Genomic DNA, 22,643 nt, shown 5'->3' on the forward strand with positions numbered 1-22,643 from the left:
GGACACAGGAGAGAATAAAGTAAAGGTCTCTGCTGAATGCCTTCTTTCGCTTTCTCCTTAACCAGTTCCACTTCCAAAGGGTAACTACTGTTGGTATGTGTTCTTTTCCATGCACACATACACACACACACAATTTTGTTTTTTGAGTTTTTCTTTGTTAGGTTGGTTTTTATTTAAATGGCTCTTTCTCCCCACTTATAAATACCTTATAGAACTACTTCATCTTTTTTTCACAGCTGTATCGTGGTTCATTGTAGGGTTATGCCAAGATCTATGTAAGCAACACCCCATGAATACACATTTAAGCATCTTGGATTTCTTCCTATAACAAATAATGCTATAGTGGCTGTGGCCTCCTCATCTAGATATATTTCTGCCTTTTGGTATATTTCTGCAGCAATTCTGGAAGTAAAGTTTCTGGATTGAAAGGAATACATATTTTAAATCCGATGAGGGATCTCTTGCCTTTGACCCATGGAGATTCAACCCCTCCATTTACCCCAGCCATCCTAGAGTTCCTTCCTAGCGTTAAAAAAAAAAAAAAGACCACCGTGAATGTTGTGATGCTTTCACACAAGCTTGACTAAACATTCAGTTTCCTGCAAAATGAGGGTGTCTTGGCGAGCCAGGAACCACCAGGGTACCCAGAGTGTTACTGACAACCAACGTGGGCACCAAACACAAGCTCACCCAGTCACCCCAACCCATCGTGTATGTTTGATCTCCTGAAGGACACCCACAATTCAAGGCAGTGAAGCCCCTCGGTGCTACTTACACCGTGACCTATTTCTTCTGCCTGGAAACACGCTTACCTGTTTTGGAACGCTTAGAGTCTTTTCACAGACAGTTCTGGCGCTGGCCTGTGGGTCAGGGACTTCGTAGACTTGGATTGTGGGCGGTGGGGGCCCCTCCACCCAGCTCTTCATCTGCTCGTACACGGGGCCTGGAGAGGAGGGGCTGAGCAGGGTGGGCACCTCGTAGGTCTCCTGGGAGCTGGCGGGAGCATCTTCCAGGCCTCTCAGGAAAGGGGGGCAGGGCCCGTCTGCGGGGGCCTCCACGAGGATCTGGAGACGGTTGGCAGGGGCCAGGCCTTGCCTTCCGTGGAGCATACACTTCCACCAGCCCTCGCTTTCCGGCACGTTTTGTTCCAGAATGGTCAGGATGTCTCCTCTGCAGAAAGCCAGCTCGTAGGCGCAGTCGGGGTGGTTGTCATAAAGGGCCCTGGCCAAGAGCATCTGGGGGTGGGGGAGAGAGAAGTCACGGTCATTATCATTGCCAACGACCACGGCAGCCATACCGCTGGCGTAGAACACAGTCACAGCTGCTCTTCTATCTCATTTCCTCCACCCCAGAGGCCCTTGTCTCTGCTGTTTGCCTGATTTATTTATACCAATCTTTGGGAAGTGGGGGGCGGGGTGGGGTCTCAGGTGAAATGTCAGATCCTCCGGGAAGTCTTGCCTCCACCCTGAGACCAGGTCCAGTCTCTCTAATATGCTCTCATGGCCCTGATTTAATTTATGGAAACACTGACCCCCTCCTAGTTATATGGCAGAGGGCAGCCTAGCACAGAGGTGGGTTGAAATCCTGACTCTGTGATTTTCTAGCTGCGTGCCCTTGAGTAAATTAGCTACTCTCTTTGGGCCTCCGTTTCCTTGTCTATAAAATGGGAATAATAGTACTATCTACCTCATGGAGGATTGTGAGAATTAAATGGGTCGATAAGTATAGAAAGCTCATTGGTCAGGTCCTAGCATTTGGTATGTGCTCGATAAAGCTTGGCTGTAAATTGTCATAATGATTCTACTGCTCTTTGCCTGGTTGTTATTTTTCTCCTGATTGGAACTGGAAGTTCCATGACTTCTGGGACCAGATCTTGCTTGATTTGCTTCTCTCTCCCCAGCATCAAGCACGGACCCAGGCATATCGCAGAGGCTCCATCAATATTCATTTATTCACGTGCAATGAGACAAAGACACAGGGGTGAGTGACTCGTCTACACAGCCAGGATCAAAACACAGGCAGTCTCCTAATTCCCAGACCCAGGCTCTTTCTATAAGCCACGTGGTCCTCCAAAAAAAAGCCCCGCCTCTTGTAACAACAGCAATGGTAAAACCCCTTGTTATTGGAATTTTCTGCTGTAAATAAATGAATGCAGTTTGTTTCTGTGGGTTTTAAAGTAATCGCCTCCTTCCCTTATTATATCAATGCATTACAGAAAAATTAGGAAATGTAGAGGAGCAAAAAGGAGAAAATAAAATCACCCGCAATCCCACCACTCAGAGGTAGCTATTTATAACATTTTGGTACTCATCCTTCCAGTTGCCTTTTTAAAAAAGTCAAATTTGGTTAATTATACCTTTTATACCTACTAGCCCCTAGTATATACAGCTTATAAATAAAGCAAAAACGACCAACCTACCCATTAGATTTGCTGAGAATTTGCATAATAATTATTTTTTTCTGTCACAAAAATGGAATTGTATGGCCAACTGCTAAAAATACCATCTTAAGTTCACGGTCAGGTATGTGTGGATTTGGGGAAACACATGCGTATATATCTGAGAAGCCTAAGTAGAATCAAATCCTTCCTGCAGGCAAATAGGCACTGAAAGTCCCCGTTAAATCCACAGCAGCTGAGATCCTAGGAGATTATGCATAATTTTTGTACGTGAACCTTTTTTTCTTATTATAAAAGTGATAAAAGTTCATTAAAGAAAGAATACAAAATAATGACGTTAGTAGAAAAAAACAAAACGCCTGCAGTGCCACCAACCACAGGTCACCACTGTTATTTCTTTGGCTGTGTCTTTCCAGATCTTTTCTTATATCTACATGTTCATATACATATGTAGTGTCACAGCTATATTTTTAAAACATAATGAGAATCTATGACACAGACAGTTTTATAATCTGTTTTTTTCCCCACTTAAGATTAGGTTGTGAACATCTTCCCCGGCCCATAAACAGTTTCCTTCACAATCCTTTTAAATAGCAGAATGGTTTTCCAATGTTTGAATAACCCACGCTCGAACTTCCTGATCTGGGGACATTTGAGCTAATTCCAGTTTTCAGCGGTTACAAACAATGCTGCAATCATCTCCATCACCAGCTATCCGCAGCTCCCCCGTTACTCCCATAGACACATCTGTGGGTGGGGAGTTGGCAAGTGGAAATCATCAGGGCTCCTTCCTCCGTGCTGCTCACGGCCCTCCAGCGAGTCTGACTCATTTCCACGTCTGCCCGCCCTGAGCCTTGAATGAAACCGTCCATTTCCTTGCGCCCTAATCTCCCCCGTGCATTAGCTCTTTGTTGGATGGCGCATTTGTCCTAAAATCTATGTCAAGGGACTTCCCTGGTGGTGCAGTGGATAAGACGCTGCGCTCCCAGTGCAGGGGGCCCGGGTTCGCTCCCTGGTCAGGGAACTAGATCCCATGTGCACGCCTCAGCTAAGAATTTGTATGCTGCAACTAAGGAGCCCATGTGCCACAGCAAAGGAGCCTGCCTGCTGCAACTAAGACACGGCACAATCAAATAGATAAATAACTATAAATTTAAAAAAATTAAGTAAAATTAAATCACTAAAAATAAAGTCCTCGTCAAGAAAACTTGAAATGTTTTTTCAACACGTTCTTGGAAATACCCAGACTACCCCAACACTGCAGCCCCTGCTACGACACCGTTGTAAGTGGACAACTTGCATTTTGGGAAGGGCGTTGCCTCCCCGGGGTATCTCCATCGTTAACTCACTTTTCAAAGAAGGAAGAAGGTCCTGAAGAGTTATGGGCAGGTGTATGGTGAGGGCCATTGCTGCCTGGAGAGATTTTCTCTTTCATCCACAGTGAACCACAGATCCTCCACTAGAGGGACGGTACGAAGCCTCACTTGTCTGAGGTTGAGTGAGTTTACGAGATTAAATTGGAAAGCAAAGAGCTGACAGCCAGGGATCCTGAGACGCGTCCCCTCGGGTGAGCCCTGTGTTCCTTCAGGAAATCAGCCAACCTTTACTGAGTATTTGCCAGTGCTGTTCCCAGGGCTGGACTTTCCAGGAACACAAATTACGATTGTGCCATTCCTCGCTCTGCGGCCCTTCGACAGCTGCTCAGCACGCTTTGGATGAAGCCCCAGCTCTGCCGAACCTTCCAGGCCCCTGCCCGCCTGTCCAGCCTCGTGGCATCATGTCCGCACCAGCCATGCATGAGCGCCACCCTGTTGGGGTCCTCAAATCCCTCATGCGTGCTGTTCCCTCTACCCAAAACAGCCAGCACCTGTCCACCCCGGGAAATCCCACGCGTCCTTCCAGATTCACTTAAAATGTCCCTTCCTCGAAAAACGATGCCCTGATATCCAGACTTCTCCAGATGAAACTAGTTCTCCCCACCGTTTTTTCTTAACACCTTTCCATATGAGGATTTATGACCCTTGTATTTAATTCATTAAGTGGGCGATGATCTATTTGGCGTCTGTCTCCCTGCAGAGCATAAGGTCCAGGAGAGCAGGGCCCACACCTTCCTGCTGTCACTGTACCCCCAGATTCCAGCACACAGTGGGTGCTCATGGCTACTTGGTGAGTTAATGGGTGGATAAGGATGAGTGATGTCATGCCTTACGTCAAGGCATTGGAAGCTAAAGAGACACAGCACCAAGGTGAGAGCTCTTATTTCAAGAAGAAGGAAGCTCTCTGATTCTCTGACCACTCTTTTCAATGGCTTTCAGTAAGAATGACCCATGAGGGACTTCACTGGTGGTCCAGTGGTAAAGAATCCATCCTGTGGTGCAGGGCATGTGGGTTCGATCCCTGGTCAGCGAACTAAAATCCCACATGCCTCGGGGCAACTAAGCCCGGCAGCCTCAACTAGAGAGCCTCCGTGCCGCAAACTACAGAGCCCATGAGCCCTGGAGCCCGCGCCACAACTAGAGAAGAGAAGACCCGCGCACCACAACTAGAGAGAAGCCCACGCACTGCAACGAAAGATCCTGCATGCCTCAACGAAGACCCAACACAGCCAAAAATAAATAAATGAAATAAACATTTTTACATATAAAGAAAATAAGAGTGACCCCTGAGACGTCCAGAGGATGAACCTCAAGGCCTGGCTAGTCTGTCCACTCACGTACTGTCCCTTCAATGTGCTGTGAGCAGGTTTCACATGAATGTGGGTGCTCAGCTTGGAGCAGCGAGCAGAGATGAAACATGTAGAATCTTATGAAGGGTATTGATTAAAGGTCCAGACTTAGTAAAGTTACTTCTACCTTGTGGATTTTTTTTCCAGTTAAAGAAGTCAGTAACTTCTGTTCAGAAAGAAAAGTTAACCTGAAAGGTTACAGTTTATTATCTTGTCAGTTGGACTTTAACCAGATTTGCGTCTAGCCCTGCAATCTTATCCTACTACTATTCCTGTATTGAATTGTCTACAGATACCTAGCTCCTCAAATGCTCTTTGATTTTAACCTTTTCCTGGTTCCCTCATTAATTACTCCGTTTAATAAAATCTTTGATGTGAGTTCATTTTACACTCACATGAGAGTCATGATTTTACCTTTTAAAAATGATACTTTAACTGTCCACACTGGGAAGAAAAAGGAAAACAAACACAATCTCCAATCCATCATCACAATTCCCATGAAATACACTGAATACAGTCTGAAAAGAAAAAGCCCATCATCTGAAACGTGCTTGCATTTGTCTAGAAATAAGACAGTGTGTCCGTTTAGACAGAGCAGTTGCTTTCAGCATGGCAGCTGCTTGGAAGTGTCCACATTGGCCTCAGCTTAGCTGATGGATTTGCCTGTTGCAAAGGGGATGTTTGTCCAGAGAACAGTGGGCTTCTGTGATCATCCACCCACCGGGCACCCACAGCTGTCCAAAACGTTCAGCGACAGTCTCACTCCGGAGACATGGTTTACTTTGCACTTGCAGCCTGCAGCCTTCTGAGTAGCAGTCCACATCCTAAAGGATGTAAAGTCGCAGCAAAGGAAAATCCTAAATATGCTGCTATAACATGATTCCCCTTAGAATAGTATTCGTGATAATTGGTCCAGAGACATCTCCTGCAGTCGATTTATGCCTTAGAGTTTTACTAACAAAGGCTACCATGTTTAAAATGTGAGAAATCTTGAGGAGTTCCTCTCCTAGATAAGGGAGGTAACAGTGGACTGTATTGAATAGGGACTTATTCTGTGTTGGGTACACTGAAGCCATTATATCAGTTAATTCTCAGCTGCCTCAGGGGTAGGTTTTCTTATTCCCACTTTAGAGATGAGGAAGTGGAGGGTCAGAGAGATCAAATGTCTTGTCCGAGGTCATGTGGACTCTAAACCTTCTCCTCACATCCGTTATTGCATCCTTCCCCTTACAATTCACTCTCCAGATACCAGCTAGGATGATATTTTGTATGATATCTGTCTTTCTCTCTCTGGCTTCCTTCATTTAGTATGACAATCTCCAGGTCCATTCATGTTGCTGTAGATGGCGTTATCTCATTCTTTTTTTTTTATGGTGGAGTAATATTCCATTGTATAATATACATGTACCACATCTCCTTAATCCACCCCTCTGCTTATAAACATTTAGGTTGCTTCCATGTCTTCGCTGTTGTAAATAGTGCTTCAGTGAACATTGTGGTGCATGTATCTTTTCCAATTATGGTTTTCTCAGGGTATATGCCCAGAAGTGGGATTGCAGGATCATATGGTAACTCTATTTTTAGTTTTCTGAGGAACCTACATATTGTGTTCCATGGTGACTGCACCAATTTACGTTCCCACCAACAGTGTGGGAGGGTTCCCTTTTCTCCACACTCTCTCCAGCATTTATTATTTGTAGACATTTTCACGATGGCCGTTCTGACCAGTGTGAGGTGATACCTCATTGTCGTTTTGATTTGCATAGAACGATATTTTATACACATAAATCAGACTGTTGGTCTCTTGTTTTAAAATGTCCAATTGCTTAGAACTGCATTTAGAACAAAACCTAAACTCCCTATCTGATTGTCCCACCTGATCAGCTTCCTGGGCCGCTATTCCTCTGCTTAATTTCCCTCCAACTGCATTTTCTCACTTTTCTCCGATGCCCTAAGCTTGTTTCCACCTCAGGACCTTTGCCCTCGACAGTCCTCCTGTCCCGAACACTCTTCCACCCAATCTCTGCACGACTGACTCATCCTCCTTCAGATCTCAGCTTGAGTCACCTCCTGCAGAGAATGACACCAGCCACGTGCGCAAGGCTGGGCTCCTCCTCCGTGCACACACGGGATTTGGAGATGATGACCCTCTAGGAATGCTCAAGAAACAGTCCAGTCGGGGCAAACAGGCTTTTACAGACAGGCTGGCAGTGAGGGTAGAACAAGAAGTGGCGGCCGCAGCAAATGCGCATCGTGCAGCTATGCCCCCGGCGCTGTGCTACATGCTCTACAGAAAACAGGAGGAAGGGACTCTGACCGGCCACTGCAGAGCACCCACATAGCAACTGCAATTGTCACTGAGGCCACTCTCAAGTTAGTTTCAATAGGGTGTTAATTTGGAAACATTTGTGTACATAGTGAAGAGGTGAAGGAGGGTATATGTTTATATTTTTATTCTCTTTGGGCACAAAGACAGTTAGATTCTAGGTACAATGGAAGAAATCTTCTTAACCAATTCCCAAAAAGGACATTTCCCCCAAATGCCCAACTTCATTCAACAGTTGGGAGAAGGGAAAGGAGACTAGGGAGACAAAGGCAAAGAATAAGAGATTCCCCCTCTGGGGAGACGTTCACATGACAGCCAGGTGCCATGTGCTAATCTATACTGAATCAGCAGTGAGCCGTGGGAGTGATTAGTTACATTCCTTCCTTCCTTCCGTCCTTCATTCATTCATTCATCAAGATTGTGTAGAGCATCAACTATATGCCCAGCGCTGAGGGATACGGTTGTGAACAAAACAGTTCTTGATCTCATGCCAATGTATGTTCTAGTGGAGGAGCTACACTCCAATCCCACCAGAAATAAACATAGGGTTTCTACTTCTCTTAAGGGCAATGAAGGAAAATACAGAAAGTGATGAGGAATTATGAGTGCAGTTGGGAAGTGGGGATGGATGAGGGCTTAGGGAACATTCCCCTGAGAAACGGGCCATGAAAGTTGCAATCTGTGAGTGAGCAGACGTTAGTCAATTGAGAAAGAGGGACAGGGACTTCCCTGGTGGTCCAGTGGTTAAGATTCAGCGCTTCCAATGCAGGGGTGAGGGTTTGATCCCTGGTCAGGGAACTAAGATCCCACATGCTGTGTGGTGCGGCCAAAAAATTAAAAGCTTTTTTAAAAAAAGAAAGAAAGAAAGAAAGAAAGCAAGAAAGCAAGCAAGCAAGCAAGCAAGCAAGCAAGAAAGCAAGAAAGCAAGAAAGCAAGAAAGCAAGAAAGCAAGAAAGAAAGAAAGAAAGAAAGAAAGAAAGAAAGAAAAAGAAGGAAAGAAAGAGAAAGAAATAGGGACAAAATCATCCAGGCAGAGAAAGAGAAATGGGTGAGGGAGGGAGTGAATTTGTATGTGTGAAGTGCATGTGAGTCGGGAAACTGAAAGATGAGCAGCTTGTCTGGAGAGAAGTAAACAAAAACCTGGGCCTTGGTTTCCATATTGGTTGATGTTTATCTCTGATTGCTGGGTGGGAAGGGGATTCTACAGAGCCGGTGTGAAGCCAAAGAAGCTCATCAAAGCCAGTGGTCCAGTCTAGGTAAGAGATGCCTGAGTCTCAGATGAGGGTGGCAGTTGGCTGCAGGAGCGCTGCCAGAAGGAGCTGGAGAGGGATTCATGCAACCCTGAGGTGAGTTTTGAAAGAAGGGCAGGATTGTAACTGCCAGAGAAGAGAGGAGGGACACATTGTGGACCAGGGGAAGTAAGATGCAGAGAGAGAGATTTGGTTCACATGCTTTGTCTTCTGCAGTGATGTGAAGAGCTGGCAGCCGCAGCTGCAGTTCTAAAAAGAAGCAGATTAGATGAACCTGCAGAAACGCCACCTGCTGAAGCTTCTGTTTTGTGCTTCTGTATCCTTCTCACTGCCAGAAGGGTCATCTCCGCTCTGGACCGGGAGAGTGGGCACAGCTTCTCGGCGACTGCCCCAGGCTGGCTCTCCAAGAGTATGGCTTGCCTTTCTGCTTTACTTTCCACTTTTCTTTTTTTCACTTCACTTGAAAGAGCAAAGCTGCAGAAGCTCAGAGTGCTCAAGCTGGAGGGCGGGGTGTGGGCTAGGGCAGGAGTGCTCATCTGTTGTGTTGGCCTCATTTTAGAACTTTACAGTGCCTGAGACTAAGCTGAGACTTAACGTGAGAGGTTAAGGTCACACAGCAGCAGGCGGTAGGGTGGGAATTCAAACTTGAGCCTGTCTAACTCTGGAGCTGGTTATTGCTAATTTCATCGCACAGCCTCCCCAAGTCCAAGTCAATTTCCTACTCTAATCTTTTAAAGTCTAAGTGAACATAAACTTAGAAGGAGCTGGTTTAAGGACATCTATAGGCAGGAGCGGCAAACTCAAATGATCACAGGAGCTGGGCAAGAAGTATATGTCAGAGAGGCAGGCCAGGTGTCAGACGTTTGGGAGTGGTGGAGACTGTGGCATCCTTAGGCAGATTTCAAAAGATAACTACTTGGGCCAAATGAAGTACTCTGCTGCTGAGTCCAGCCCACTGCTGGGGTCTGAGAGGCCCCACCCTGGTTTCCTTTGCAAACTGGAAGTTAATGGGCAGTGCCTGGAGCATTTCTGCCCAATGCAGGACTCGTCTACTGGCCAATCTGTTCTGAAGACTCCCCCCCCAACCCCGCCCACACCCGGTGTGTTATCCAAGACTACGTGCAAACAGCTCACAGTCTGAGGCTCTCTCTACCTTCTGCTGCTGGCTCCCCTCTTTCCCTTCACAAGGGTCCGTTCAGCATCACAGCCCAATCCTGCTTCCCCCTCCCTCTATCCTTCACAAGGACTCCCCCCACCCCTAGACTCTTGTACTCTTGAAATTACAGAGTTAGTGGCCAGGGGATAGGAGAGGAGAGATCCTGGGATGGCTTGCATTAAAGTAGCTAGAAAATCAACATTTCCTTGGGAAGGTACATCATACCACGAGGTCACCAGCTCACAGCAGGAAGTAATGACTAAATAAGTGCCCCAAACATGAAGGGACAGAGATCATAAATGTGGAAGGAGCCCTGAGTAGCGAGGGGTCACTGGGCCCCTGCTCTGCACAACCTCATGGAACCCATTCACAAGATGCACATTTTTCTTCTACTAAAACCCTTCTTTGAAAAGCATCCATGTTTAGCATTTGTACTTCCTTCTCACAGATTCCATGACTTATTTCCAAGAATTCTTAGTTTCCGGGGAAGGTGATGGAATGGTTCATACTTCCCCTCTGAGGGCCCTGAGAGAGAGTTATACATAAGCCACAATTTTTTTTTAAACTGCATACACTGTAAATATTTCAAATCCTGTGATGTATGGGAAATGTGAACCCCTGAAGTTCATGAAGGTTTTCCCAGGATGTAGGAACTTTTACTTTGAGATCAAGGAAATATTCCTTTATACATCTTTATGAGGTTGCAGAGCCCAGACTCAGAACATCAGGAGTACATGCAGAATGGAGAAAGCTCTTTGATCATCTTTCAAGACAAAGGTCTCCCCTTCAATGTACTTGGAAGTATTTCATGTTATATAAATACACAGATAGGCTTAGAAAGATCAAAGCAGAGGGAATGGTGCTGTTGGCTCATGAATGTTTATTTTCCATCGTATTTTAAAGCACAGTATGTTAAAAAAAATAGAGAGACGAGAGAAAGAAGTTTCCAAGAGCGTAAGAAAAATCCCCTCACCACCGCCATTTTTCTTTTCCCACCCACATTCTCCAAAAAGGGAAGAAAGACAGAGGAAGAAGAAAGACAACCCTGAGGAAGAAACAAAGTATCCACATGACACTTCTTCTGTGAGAGATGTGGATGGGTGACAACATTCTGCAAGGCAACCTTGTGAGAGATGAGGGAGGTGTGGACAAGCTTTTAAGGAGTCACAGCAAAGACTATCTAGGAAGGCTCCTCACTTTGCAAATCCCACATAACAACGCTGACTTTTTACACACTGTGTGTGTTAGCTAATATTAAGTTCCCTTAATGAATTAAAGAGAAAAAAGAATGCTCTCTAATCTTTCGAATACATATTAAGTTATGCTTGTGTTGTTGTTCACTATTTAGCTAATGCCTCATTAATAAGGATCACTCACAGCTTTTCAATTCTCTTCCAGGCACTGGGATAAGTAATTAGCATTGATTATCTCACTTGATATTCACAATCCCATAAAGCAGGGATGGTTACTAATGTCCCATTTAAGAGATGAGAAAGTTAAGGCACAGAGAGGGTGAGTGAGTAGCCTAAGGTTGCTCAGAGAGCAAGGAATAGAACCAAGATTGGCACACAGGCAGTTCTGACCCTGGCGTATGCCCTTTTAGTCTACAAATCATAGCACTTTGCACACTCTCCATCACAGGATGGCATGAGCATTTCAATGGATGATGGAATGAGAAAGTATGCCTCTGGAGAGAGGGATGGTAAGCTGATAAAAACATTTTAACTCAGTTGGGTAGGTTGTATGGTTTGAGTACCAGAATTGGATTCTGCATTAAGAATTCAGAAAATGGCTTCAATGTAATTACTGGCAAATAATGACACATTTGTATAATGGAATACTATACAGCCTTTAAAAAGAATGAGGTAGAGTTTATATGAACTAAAGTGGAACAATCTCTAAAAGAGAGTATTAAATTTTCTTTTGGCTGCTTCTTGTGGCTTGTGGGATCTTAGGTCCCTGACCAGGGACTGAACCCAAGCCCCAGGCAGTGAAAATGTGGAGTCCTAACCACTGGACCACCAGGGAATTCCTGAGTATTAATATCTTAAAAAGCAAGATGAGGGAGTTCCCTGGTGGTGTAGTGGATCAGACTCCCTGGGCAGGGCGCCTAGGTTCGTTCCCCAGTCAAGGAACTAGATCCCACATGCATGCTGCAACTAAGAGTTCTCATGCCACAACTAAGGAGCCTGCCTGCTGCAACTAAGACCCGGTGCAACCAAATAAATAAATAAATATTTTTAAAAAAAGCAAGATGAGAAACTGTACAGATAGTATGCCCCCATGTATGCTTTTATGAGAACAGCATCTTTCTGGAAGATGATATACGTCTTTGGGGCTCCCCCTCTGGCTGGGGGAACCGGAGACCAGGAAATTATAGAGATCCGGGATATGCTTGCTGTCCATATTCATCAGTAGAGTTTGAATTTTTAAAACCATGTGTACATGTTTTATTTTTTCAACATAAAAATCTAGTGTTTAAAAAGGATTCTGTTCTTTTGGAAGAAAATGGCTTCTGTGTTGGGAACTTGAGCTCCTGTTTTTCATGATGACTTAAGCCTGTTCGACTCCCAGATTTGATAGAAGGGAACGTTGACCGAGTCAGTCTTCATCTCAGCCAAAAGCAGTTTGCCACACAAAAGCATCTTGCATCTGGGGAAACCCTTCATGAACTTCCAGGATAACTCACACCATCTATGGAACTCTCATTGCCCATCCATCAGAGGACCATTTACAGCATGAAAGATACAGAGAAGTGCTTGGACAGTTGTTAAGAACCAGCTGATTTTGTGAGTGTTTCTCTCTCCCCAGCTCCTCGAGAGCAGGGCCACAGCATGAAGGTACCCAGAGAAGGTAAGAAAAACCCACCACTTAAATGCAACAGAGCTAACTGCAAGCGTGTTAAGAATCACACACGTTTAGGCTGGGAGAAGATTTAACAGTTTTTCTGGCCTGGCCTGGGCACGTGAAAGAGGCATCGAATGAGTCGCCAGGCAAACAGGGGAGGCTCGTTGCCTTTGCCACCACCACACCCCCTCCCCTGACCACAGAATGACACAGTCCTGGGCACAAACACCTGGACCAGGTTGGGGGGCCTCCCATGAGGGGAGTGTTCCCAAGACCAGAAATTAGGATGAGCAGCCACAGGACACCATAGCTGTGCCTTGCACGCATGTAACACTGGGGAAGGCGTTGGGATAACCATTTGCTACTTTCCTTCCATGCGGAGTTGTGTTATGAGGTCTGCAGCTGAGACGGGCCACCAGGCCATCAGGCTGTCTCCTCTTTCTCTTTTCTAAATTACCTTAACTTTTCTTTCCTTTCATGAATTTCAGTAGCTTTCCATAGCCACATTTACATTGAAAAGTAAAATTCCACAAGTTACAGGGAACTGAGAGTCACTTAACAGAGCAGAATGGTATATTTCACAATCAGAACTTGCCCTGAGATTTGCAACTATATTAAATTATTTCCTTTTAATGTGTCATGCCTAACGTGGTGCTGTAGAACTTGACACAGCTCGGCTGCTATGATCTGCACTTCATTTTCAGAAATATTTAGAATTTTTTTTTAATGAGGTGATAGCTAAGTAATTTCTTGCATCATCTCACAGCATAAAGAGGAGTTGTTTTCTTGGAGCTGTTTTTTAAAAAAACTTAACAATATAGTTAAATGAGAGATGCTGAGGGAAAACTGCTGTCTTTCTTGTGGTTGATATTAATTTGCCAGGTAGGCTAGGAAAATAACTGAGCTTCAGCCTCAGCTCCGCTTTTGAAAAAGTTGAAAAGTTCTGGACTAAAAGACTCCAGAATGTGTAGAAAGTGATCTGAAGTCATTTAACTGAGATACTGAAATGCCCTTTTCCAGATTACTTTTATATTTAAAATCACATTTAAGCTTTAAAAAAAAAAACTTAACTGAGTAGAATATAGCTTTCTAAACAAATACAATTTCTATTTCAAAATGCAGGACATGAAACAACTTTTGATAATTTCCTCTGATGGGATAGTTACTTGGGAAATGTCATTACCTACTTCCTTAACTTAGGGGGAAACAATCGAAATAGCAAGTAAAGGACCCCTTTACACAGTTCACTCTGAGTCCTAAGCAATTGAACAGTTGCAGGAAACGGATTCCAGAAGAGAGGAACTCAGATACGTTCACCTTCATCTTGATCCTTTAAGGAAATTATTTTTAAAGGCAATTAGTCCAGACCCTGGAAAACACTGGCAGAAATTGCTTCAGAAGGGAACTCCTTCTGTAGTAGTTGGTGCTGGCATGCCATGAGGTCTGGGGTCTAAAACACTTGTGCCTGGGCACTGCTCCTTCTGCAGCTGTCCTTGCCGGGAGACCGGGGCTGAAACCAACAGCCGTGGGTGGGAAAGGTTGGGGCCAGTGACATAACTCATTATTTCCCTTCCACCCATTTGGACGCAGATAGCCATTGTGTCCAGCTTAGCTGTGGGCACTGGGGGCTAAGAAGGGAAGAAACCTGGTGAACTTGAAAGAAGAAGGGATATGAGAGAAAAAGAAAAACAATAAAAGAAGGATTCCTTGTTTTCCTGACACCTCTAAAAATGATCTGACGATGGCTTAGTCTGTGAACACGCACAAACCTTAACTGATTTCTCCATGATAACGCTGAACTCTGATCCTTCCAGCTTTGAATTCTTCATGATGGTTCAGACGAAAAGGCCTCTTGCCACAGGGACTTGTGTAGCCACAGAAGGCACTGCAGACTAATGAGACTTTGAGGTAGAGGCTGTGGCCAGGAAAACACTCCAAAGCCACCCAATGGAAAGGAAACATTTTCCTCCCTGATGCCTGAATACTGTAGTTTTCCAATAGGTTTGGGTCTTCACCTGATCCAATTGTTTGAATATGTTTCCCCTCTTCATGGGAACCTTGCTAAAATGCACTTTTCGTGTTTCATTGATGTGACAGTTATTTATTAAGCACCTACTGTATGTCTGACAACATGTGCTGGGGTGAACAAGGTGAACAAGGTTCCCTTAGTCTAAGCTCAGGGTTGAAATGATGCACCAATAAAGATCTCCCATGTCTTCTAAGTAATTGATCTTTTTGGATGTGGCCCAAGACAGGTCTGTTTTATACCAAACTGTTTCTGTAGCCTGTAGTGCCCTAGAGATCCAGCATGTTTATTCCTCTATCCCCCAACCCCCTCCCCACCTCCAAGCTCACTTCTTGCTAAACAAGTCCTTGAATTCTTGTTTACAATGTGTGGTTTGGGGAAAAGAGGAGTTGAGAGCAATATTGGGCCAAGGTAAGTTGTTGAGAATTCAGCCCTCCTTTGTGAGAAACATGGAGGGAGGAGGGCAAGTAGCTGAGAACTTTCCTGGGCCTCAGTATCCTCATCTGAAGTATAGGGTTCCCAACCAAGGGCAACCCCCAGCAGTTTGCATGGTTTCTTTTCTTGTTCTTATCTCCTTCATGAAAGCCATCACAGGGATTAGAGAAAATGACAGGTGGGATCTTTTCCTTCCTTCCCTTTTTCTTGTTTCGAAGGGTAAAGGGGACGAAAGGCATGGAGACGGAAGGTGTTTCGTGTCTTTTGATTGGTCCTAAGCAATTATACCAACACCAATTAGGAGAAAGCTTTGTCTAAGATGGTGTTTCTTAAACTTTATGTGTCTATAAACGGCATGTTTTCGGTCATATCCACATGCTGTCTGTACACTTTTCAACTTAAAGGAAAATATTAAATTAAGCCATTAAAAAAAAACCAAAACACTCTCCCAAAGCAATATGATCTATGAAATTACAAGTTTGATGAGCTAGTTTTAGTGTTTTCCAGTGCACCTTAAAATACATAGCTAACATTACAAAATGTTCTAGCTGGGTGCCACACCTAAAATCATCTTGTATGAATAAGGTCAAAGTCCCTGCAGGGTGTGATTTTTTTTTTTCCATTTGATCAATGAGGAAAAATTCAAAACTGGTCCAAGCTGTTTAACGGGTCCCAGAGAAGTGAGCGAAGGTTCCTGCTTGTTCACTGAATTCTCCATTCTCTAGCGTCATTTTTAGGGGTGTCAGGAAAGCAATGAGCCACCTGTTCTTTAAGCTCTTCTCCCATTCTGTTGGCGGGAATTTATTCCAGTTCACTGGGTTTATTCATTTTGTTGTTCAATAATGGGCCACAGATAAACCCATCGCAAGCCTCACACGAGATACCACAAGGCAGGTTATAGAGAGTGTGGTCTGTAACTGTCCCTGTTGTTCCCGAGGGCTGTTGATCCGCTCACCCTGCGAGATATCTGTGCAGGACAGAAGCACCTTGACGTTCTCGCTGTTAGTAATTGACTTTGGGGCCCTTTTAGCCTCCTCTGAGTTTAAATTCTGAACCCAAGCGAACCTTCCACAAGCACTTTTTACTTTTTGTTAACTAGATGGCAAACGTCTCCAAGGGAGAGGCACCCTACTGCTTTCTTACCCCAATTCTCACCCCCTCCAACCCCCAAAAGACCGGCTGCCTGTAAAAAAATGTGTAACAAACTGCTCTTGATTCTAAGGAGAAGCAACAGTTTAGAGAAAAAGAAGGATGGATTCACCCCGGAATGAGCGGGCCGATGCGTAGCCCAGACTTGCCCTGAAATAACACCTCCTAGAGGAGTTTTGAAAGCCCGCAGAGCCTCCACGGGAAGAGCCAGGAGATGCCCTCCCAGGTGCAGGCACACACTCCGCCTCCTTGGTCCTGACTCTGTTCTTGCCGTGTGCACACAAGAGCCCTCTCCCTTTCCAATAAACAAATGGTTTGTGAGTAATACATTTGGAAATGGATCCTAAGACATTTATCTCCCCCTCTTGCAACTCCTGTTGGAGTCTTCGAATATCACTTGTAGCAGCATCTTTCTTTTTTTTTTTTTTTTTTTGTTACCAGCCTCCCACCTTCCTCCTTTGAAGTTATTTCCCCTCCAGGCTCTTGTCATTTCCTCCCTGAGTCATCACAGTTCCAAAATGACCACACACGTTTCTACAGTCGCTTCCTCATTCCGTTATCATGCTGGCCACTTTTCTCTGAAAAGTGTCCTGGCAACTTTTTTAACGTTTGGTATAAGCGGTGGTGTTCTGTTTTGCCTTTTTCTACCCCCCAAAGTGAGCTCTGTAGCAGATAGAACGTTAAGAGAATAAAGGTTGTCGAACAGGGGAAAGAATAATAGAGTGTAATGGATTTTTAACGCTATTTATTAAATATTGAGAAAAGAGGACTAGACTTTTGTCTTCCGTGGCATTCATTTTTTTTTGAATTTTAGTAACATTTATTAAATGCTAAAAATGTATTGTCCAAACAGATCTTTACAAATTAAACTAGTATGATTAATCTATTTTTTTAACTGCATATATTTAAAGTGTACAATTTGATATTTTTTTCTTATTAGTAATGTATATATGGCAATCCCAATCTCCCAGTTCATCCGCCACCGCCCGCCTCCCGCTTTCCCTTCTTGGTGTCCATATGTTCGTTCTCTACATCTGTGTCTCTGTGACATTTAGAGCAGCGTCTGGCTCAATATTTGTGCAGTGAATGAAAGGTAGATGGTTTCAGCAGAAATGGAAACAAAGTTGGTGGAAAATAAACAGCAGTATCTTAAATTAAAAAATAAAAGTATATAGCACATGTAGTTCAATAAAATCTATTTACACCTCTATTAACTCTTCTTTCTGCTCACATCTCCTGACACTCTCAAACGCCAAACGTTTCATTTTTTTCAAAAGACAGAGCAAACGGTTCTCCTCTGTGTGCACTGAGAACAGCTCGGCAGCATCCGAAACGGAAAACGAAGCCCCTGCTCTGTCTCCTGACTCACCTCCCCGCTTTTGCTCTTTCCTACTCACTATCCGCATGTGCACAGCAGCCTTAAGATGTCTTAAAAAATGTAAATCGACCCATGTCATCTCCTGCTTTAAACAGGCCAGTGGCTTCCTCTGCAGTTAGAATGCAGTTCTTACAGCTTCGAGGAGGCCCTATGCAAACAAACCCTGCTTACCCCTCAGATCTCCTTTCTGACCCTTTCTCCCTGTGTTAACCCTGTTCCGACAACACTGGCCTTTTCATGGTACTCTGCTCTGTTGAATTCATTCCTGCCCTTGCATTTGCTGTTCCCTCTACCTCAAATGCTTTTCCCAGCATTCCAGTTTCCAGAGAGGCCCTTTTTGTTGATCACCTCTATCAGGTCACCCTGTTTCGCTTTCTTTAGGGCAGTTATCAGCACCCGAAATCATCGTGTCCACTTACTCATTTACTGACTTTCTGACACCACTGGAGTGTCGGCTCTGTGTTGATCACCTGAACCCCCAGAGCTCAATAACTTTGTCTTGGGTGAGAGGCTAAACAGTGGACCATGAGTTGTGCTTTCAAGCCGGGTGCTGTGTCTGCCTGTTTTGCTTCGGGAGGCAGGTGAACAGATGAAGCTGCTGGATAAGGTCAGAAGGAGACCACAGGTCCTTGGGGCCGTGACTTCAACTGCAAAGGCAACATCTGACCATGGGAGAAGGAGGGGGGCAGTTCTCAAACACCTAGGTTGAGAGGCAGGTCAAGTTGGGGCGAGGTAGGGGTTAGAAGAGCTGAGAGTCAGGGGTGACCTCTGTTCTCAGACACCTGATGAGCAGGAAGAACTGTTCCTGTCCTCGAGGAGGTGTTGCAAGGGCTGTATCTGCACTCCCGGTAACTTCCCACCCATTCACACACGCACACCGACCAAAGTGTTTCTTGAACACCTACTATGTGCAGGCATTGCTGTAGGCACTAAAGATGTAACACTAAATAAGAGCCCAGATCTGTCCATCATGGAGCTGACTTCACAGAGGGGGAAATAAACAAAGGCAAAACAATTTCCAATCTTGATAAGCGAGGCTGGGATGGATGATGAGAATGAAGGGATGGGTGTGGAAAGGAAGGCGATTTAGATGGGGTGGTCCAGAGAGGCCTCTGGATGGGGAGATGCTTGAGAGGAGGACTCAGTGGTCCAGCCACAGGGAGACAGGAGAACTTCCGGGCCGGGAACAGCAAGGGAGAAGCGGAAGGGATTAAGTGGGGTGGGGGGGGAGCTGGTGGGAGTGGGGTCAGGCTGAGCCTTGTGAGCAATGGTGCATTCCCTGCACGTGACCCCACTTGCCCTTTTTTGGCAAGGACTGAGTTTAAAGTGTCTTGCTTACCACCTCAGAGCTTCTAAAGGTACAAAGAGAGGCTGAAATTGCTCCCCACTCACAAATGAAGCCTCACTGGGCATTCTTGCCCAGAAGCACCACAGCAGCAGAGTCTCAGCAAGCGGCAGATGCATCTGATGTCACTGCAGCCTGTTAGGGTCTAAATCAACCCTGAGAGTGTTGGTGGTTTTTTTAAAAAATTTCTACGTCTTTACCTAGCCCCTTCTTGACTGAATCTAAAACCATCCCACTCAGAGCTGAGATGGAACAGGACCATTTGCTTTTAAATTGAAGCCGAATCTGAAATGTTGAGAACATTTCAGGACGTTTAAACGTTCTTAAAACATAAATTTTATTTTGATCTCTGGACCATCCACCCTTTAGTAACACAATAAAAATACCTGTTTGAAAACTCCCTTCAGAAAACCAAGTGAGCAAACAGCCTACAGCCCTAATCATAAAAGAGAGAAAATATAGATTGTAGAGAAAATACTATGGAAAGTAGGTTTTCAAATTTTAGAAGTTCTCAGAAAGTGATGGAAAACAAATACCATGCTTATTTGACCCAGGATTCCTCTTTCGATTCCTGGACATTCACTCCAGGGAGACAGAAATGCCTGTGCACAAAGATGCTATTTTCAGCATCACCCCTAATGGTGTGGACACATGCAAGCACACATGTACACACACACACACACTCAGAAGTAAACACAATTTGCAACAAACAGGACCAAATCACTAAAATACATACAGACTCTGTTTTCATAAATAAGGCACTTTTAAAGCAACCAGAAATCCAAAGCAAGGACTTACATAGAATAAAACCACTTATTCACCTTGTCTTTTAGACCTAATTTTCTAGCATTTCTTGAATGGAGTTGAACATGGAGTTGGTCAGCTACAGTCCCACACGATGCTGGATTTACCACCTTGGCAATGCATAACAGTCTCTACCTTTTGCAATTACACTTTGAGGCCAGTATATCCTAGCTCTAACATCATCATGTTTATTTTTCAGTTTTCTCTTCATTTTGGAAGACAGTTTGGGGAAACCTAGTAAAAGTCAGACAATTACACAAAATCTGCTGTGAACAAAGGTGACATTCTACCAACGGGTTGCTCTTGGTTGGTTGCCAAGCAGCAGCACCGGGGATGAGCCTGAGAGGGCAGGCACTGTTCACCACCCGATGTACGCAGGCTGGCGTCAGGGCATGAAAGGAGTCTGGGTGCCTCGAGTGAAAGTCAGGGCTGCTTTAAAGTCAGATGCACCAATGCTGAGAACCACTCACATGGTGTGACCCCTTCAAACACTGTGTTACCATTTAATCTAAAGCACCTAAACCACAATGTAGGGATTGAAAATACTGAGGTAGATCCATGGTGCTAAAACAGATGGAGGTCTAATATGTACTGTTTGCTGTAAAAGACAAGAAGCTCAACAGTTGTTTAGTTACTGCTCCTATTCTTGTAAAACCTTTATAAAAAAAAGCATATTATCTTGTATGTGCGATGGCAGTTCTGTAGGGATACCTAAGAAAGCATGAACTGAGGTTGCCTCTGGACTAGGAGTGGAAGACTGGGGTCCTTGCCCTGGTGCCGCCGTTACTGGGTGTGAGTGGGGGGGGGGCATCCGTAGGAGCTGAGATGTCATTCATCTAAGACGTGGGTCGGGAAACTAGGGCCTTTGGACCAAATCCGCATGAACAGTCCAAGAGTTAAGAAGGATTTCATTTTTTTTAAAGGGTTGTAAAAACCAAAAAGAATATGCACCAGAGGGGCTTCCCTGCGGTCCAGTGGTTAGGACTTTGAGCTTCCATGGCAGGGGGCACGGGTTCAAACCCTGGTCAGGGAACTAAGATCCCACAAGCTGTGGCATGGCCAAAAAATAAAAAATAAAAACAAGAATATGCACCAGATATCAGAGGTGGCCCACAAGGCATAAAATACTATCTGGGTCTTTATGAAAAGAGTGTAGACCCCTGGCCTAAGGGTTAGCATCTAGGGAACTGGTTAAGAGCTGGGGCTCTGGGCCAGTCTCTCTGGGTTTGGCTTCTGATATTCTACTTACTAGTGAATGACCTTGGCAAGTCAATAAACCCTACTTTCCTCATCTGTAAAATGGGGATAAGAGTAACACGTCTACCTTATGGAGATGTCGAGAGGATGTAATGAGAAAAAGCAAGAAGAGCGCTCAGCAACTAGCCTGACAGATGGACAGTCAGTAAGGGTCAGCTGTTGTTATCTTCATAATACTGATAACAGAAAATCATGGGGGGGGCTTGACTGGTGGTGCAGTGATTAAGAATCCACCTGCCAATGCAGGGGACACGGGTTCAAGCCCTGAGCCGGGAAGATCCCACATGCCTCAGAGCAACTAAGCAACAACTACTGAGCCTATGCTCTAGAGTCCGCAAGCCACAGCGAATGAGCCCACATGCTGCAACTACTGAAGCCCACACTCCTGGAGCCTGTGCTCCACAACAAGAGACTCCACCACAATGAGAAACCCCTGCACCACAGTGAAGAGTAGCCCCCACTCTCCACAACTGGAGAAAGCCTGTGTACAGCAACAAGGACCCAATGCAGCCAAAAATAAAATAAATAAATAAATAAATAAATAATAAAATAAATCTTTAAAAAAAAGAAATTCATGGGGATGCTGGGACTGTCAAATATATGTTATATGTATATATACATGTTAATTACACAATGTAAAGTGCTATAGAAATTGGGCAGAATAAGTGGCCCATAAAAAAAAAGTCTGAATCATAAAAATATCTGGATATTCATAGAAAATGTCAATCTTATGAAAGAAATAAAAAGTAGTGCGTTATTCTAGATTAAGGATGACAGAGACCTAACAAACAAAATGTGTGATCCTGGAATGAGTCCTGGGTTGGAAAAAGAAACACACAAAGAAATAATAAGAGCCAAAAAAAGCTAGAAAGGATATTTCTGACTTTTTGGAAAATGTGAATGTAGCCAGTGTCTAAATATATACAAATAGATGCACGCAAATGTGACAAATTGCCAGGAATGGGTGAATCTAGGTAAAGGAGATGCACAGGTTTACTGAATATTTTTTTCTCTTTTCCTAATGGTTTAAAATTTTTCAAAGAAAATAGGTACAAAATTCTAGGGCAGCTAAGATATTTACATACAATCTACATAAGAGACGCTGTCATGGGTTATTCAGCCGCACATTTCACCAGTGACACCTATTATTATTATTGTAATAATAAATAACACATATTTAATCATATAAGCAAGCTCCCCATTTCATAATTGCTTCACTTATTTTTCCTATTTTACTTAAAATCTTAAAAAGATGTAGCAAAATAAGCCTGACCTTCACTTTCCTTGTGTCCGAGCAATTTTTTTTTAGCCGCCACTTCAACTTTCTAAATAGCAAATCCTTTTTGATTCCTGTCCCAGACATGAGCTCCGCTCATGCATATTGGTACAGAAGGTAGCCTGAAAACAGCACGAGGAAGGCCCGCTGAGGGCTCAGGGCTGGGCAGAGACCAGTGTCTTGCTCAGAAGTTTGTTAGAAGATGAATGGACACAAAGTGATGGGTTGCGTGTGCGTTATCAACCGCGTAAACTGGGTTTTGGTAGAAAGA

At 44.4% G+C, this 22,643-nt stretch overlaps 1 protein-coding gene across 1 annotated transcript in view; it reads right to left on the bottom strand.

Annotated features, from left to right (window-relative positions):
• The window catches only part of CASS4 (Cas scaffold protein family member 4), a 37,112-nt gene that overhangs the window by 14,201 nt on the left and 268 nt on the right, over positions 1–22,643 (bottom strand). The window contains exon 2 of the mRNA XM_057703659.1: positions 813–1,235. Within this exon, the coding sequence (XP_057559642.1) occupies positions 813–1,235 (423 nt within the window). The remainder of the gene's footprint in view (positions 1–812; positions 1,236–22,643) is intronic.

This window comes from Hippopotamus amphibius, chromosome 12 (genome assembly GCF_030028045.1).
Source record: "Hippopotamus amphibius kiboko isolate mHipAmp2 chromosome 12, mHipAmp2.hap2, whole genome shotgun sequence".
NCBI lineage: Eukaryota > Metazoa > Chordata > Mammalia > Artiodactyla > Hippopotamidae > Hippopotamus > Hippopotamus amphibius.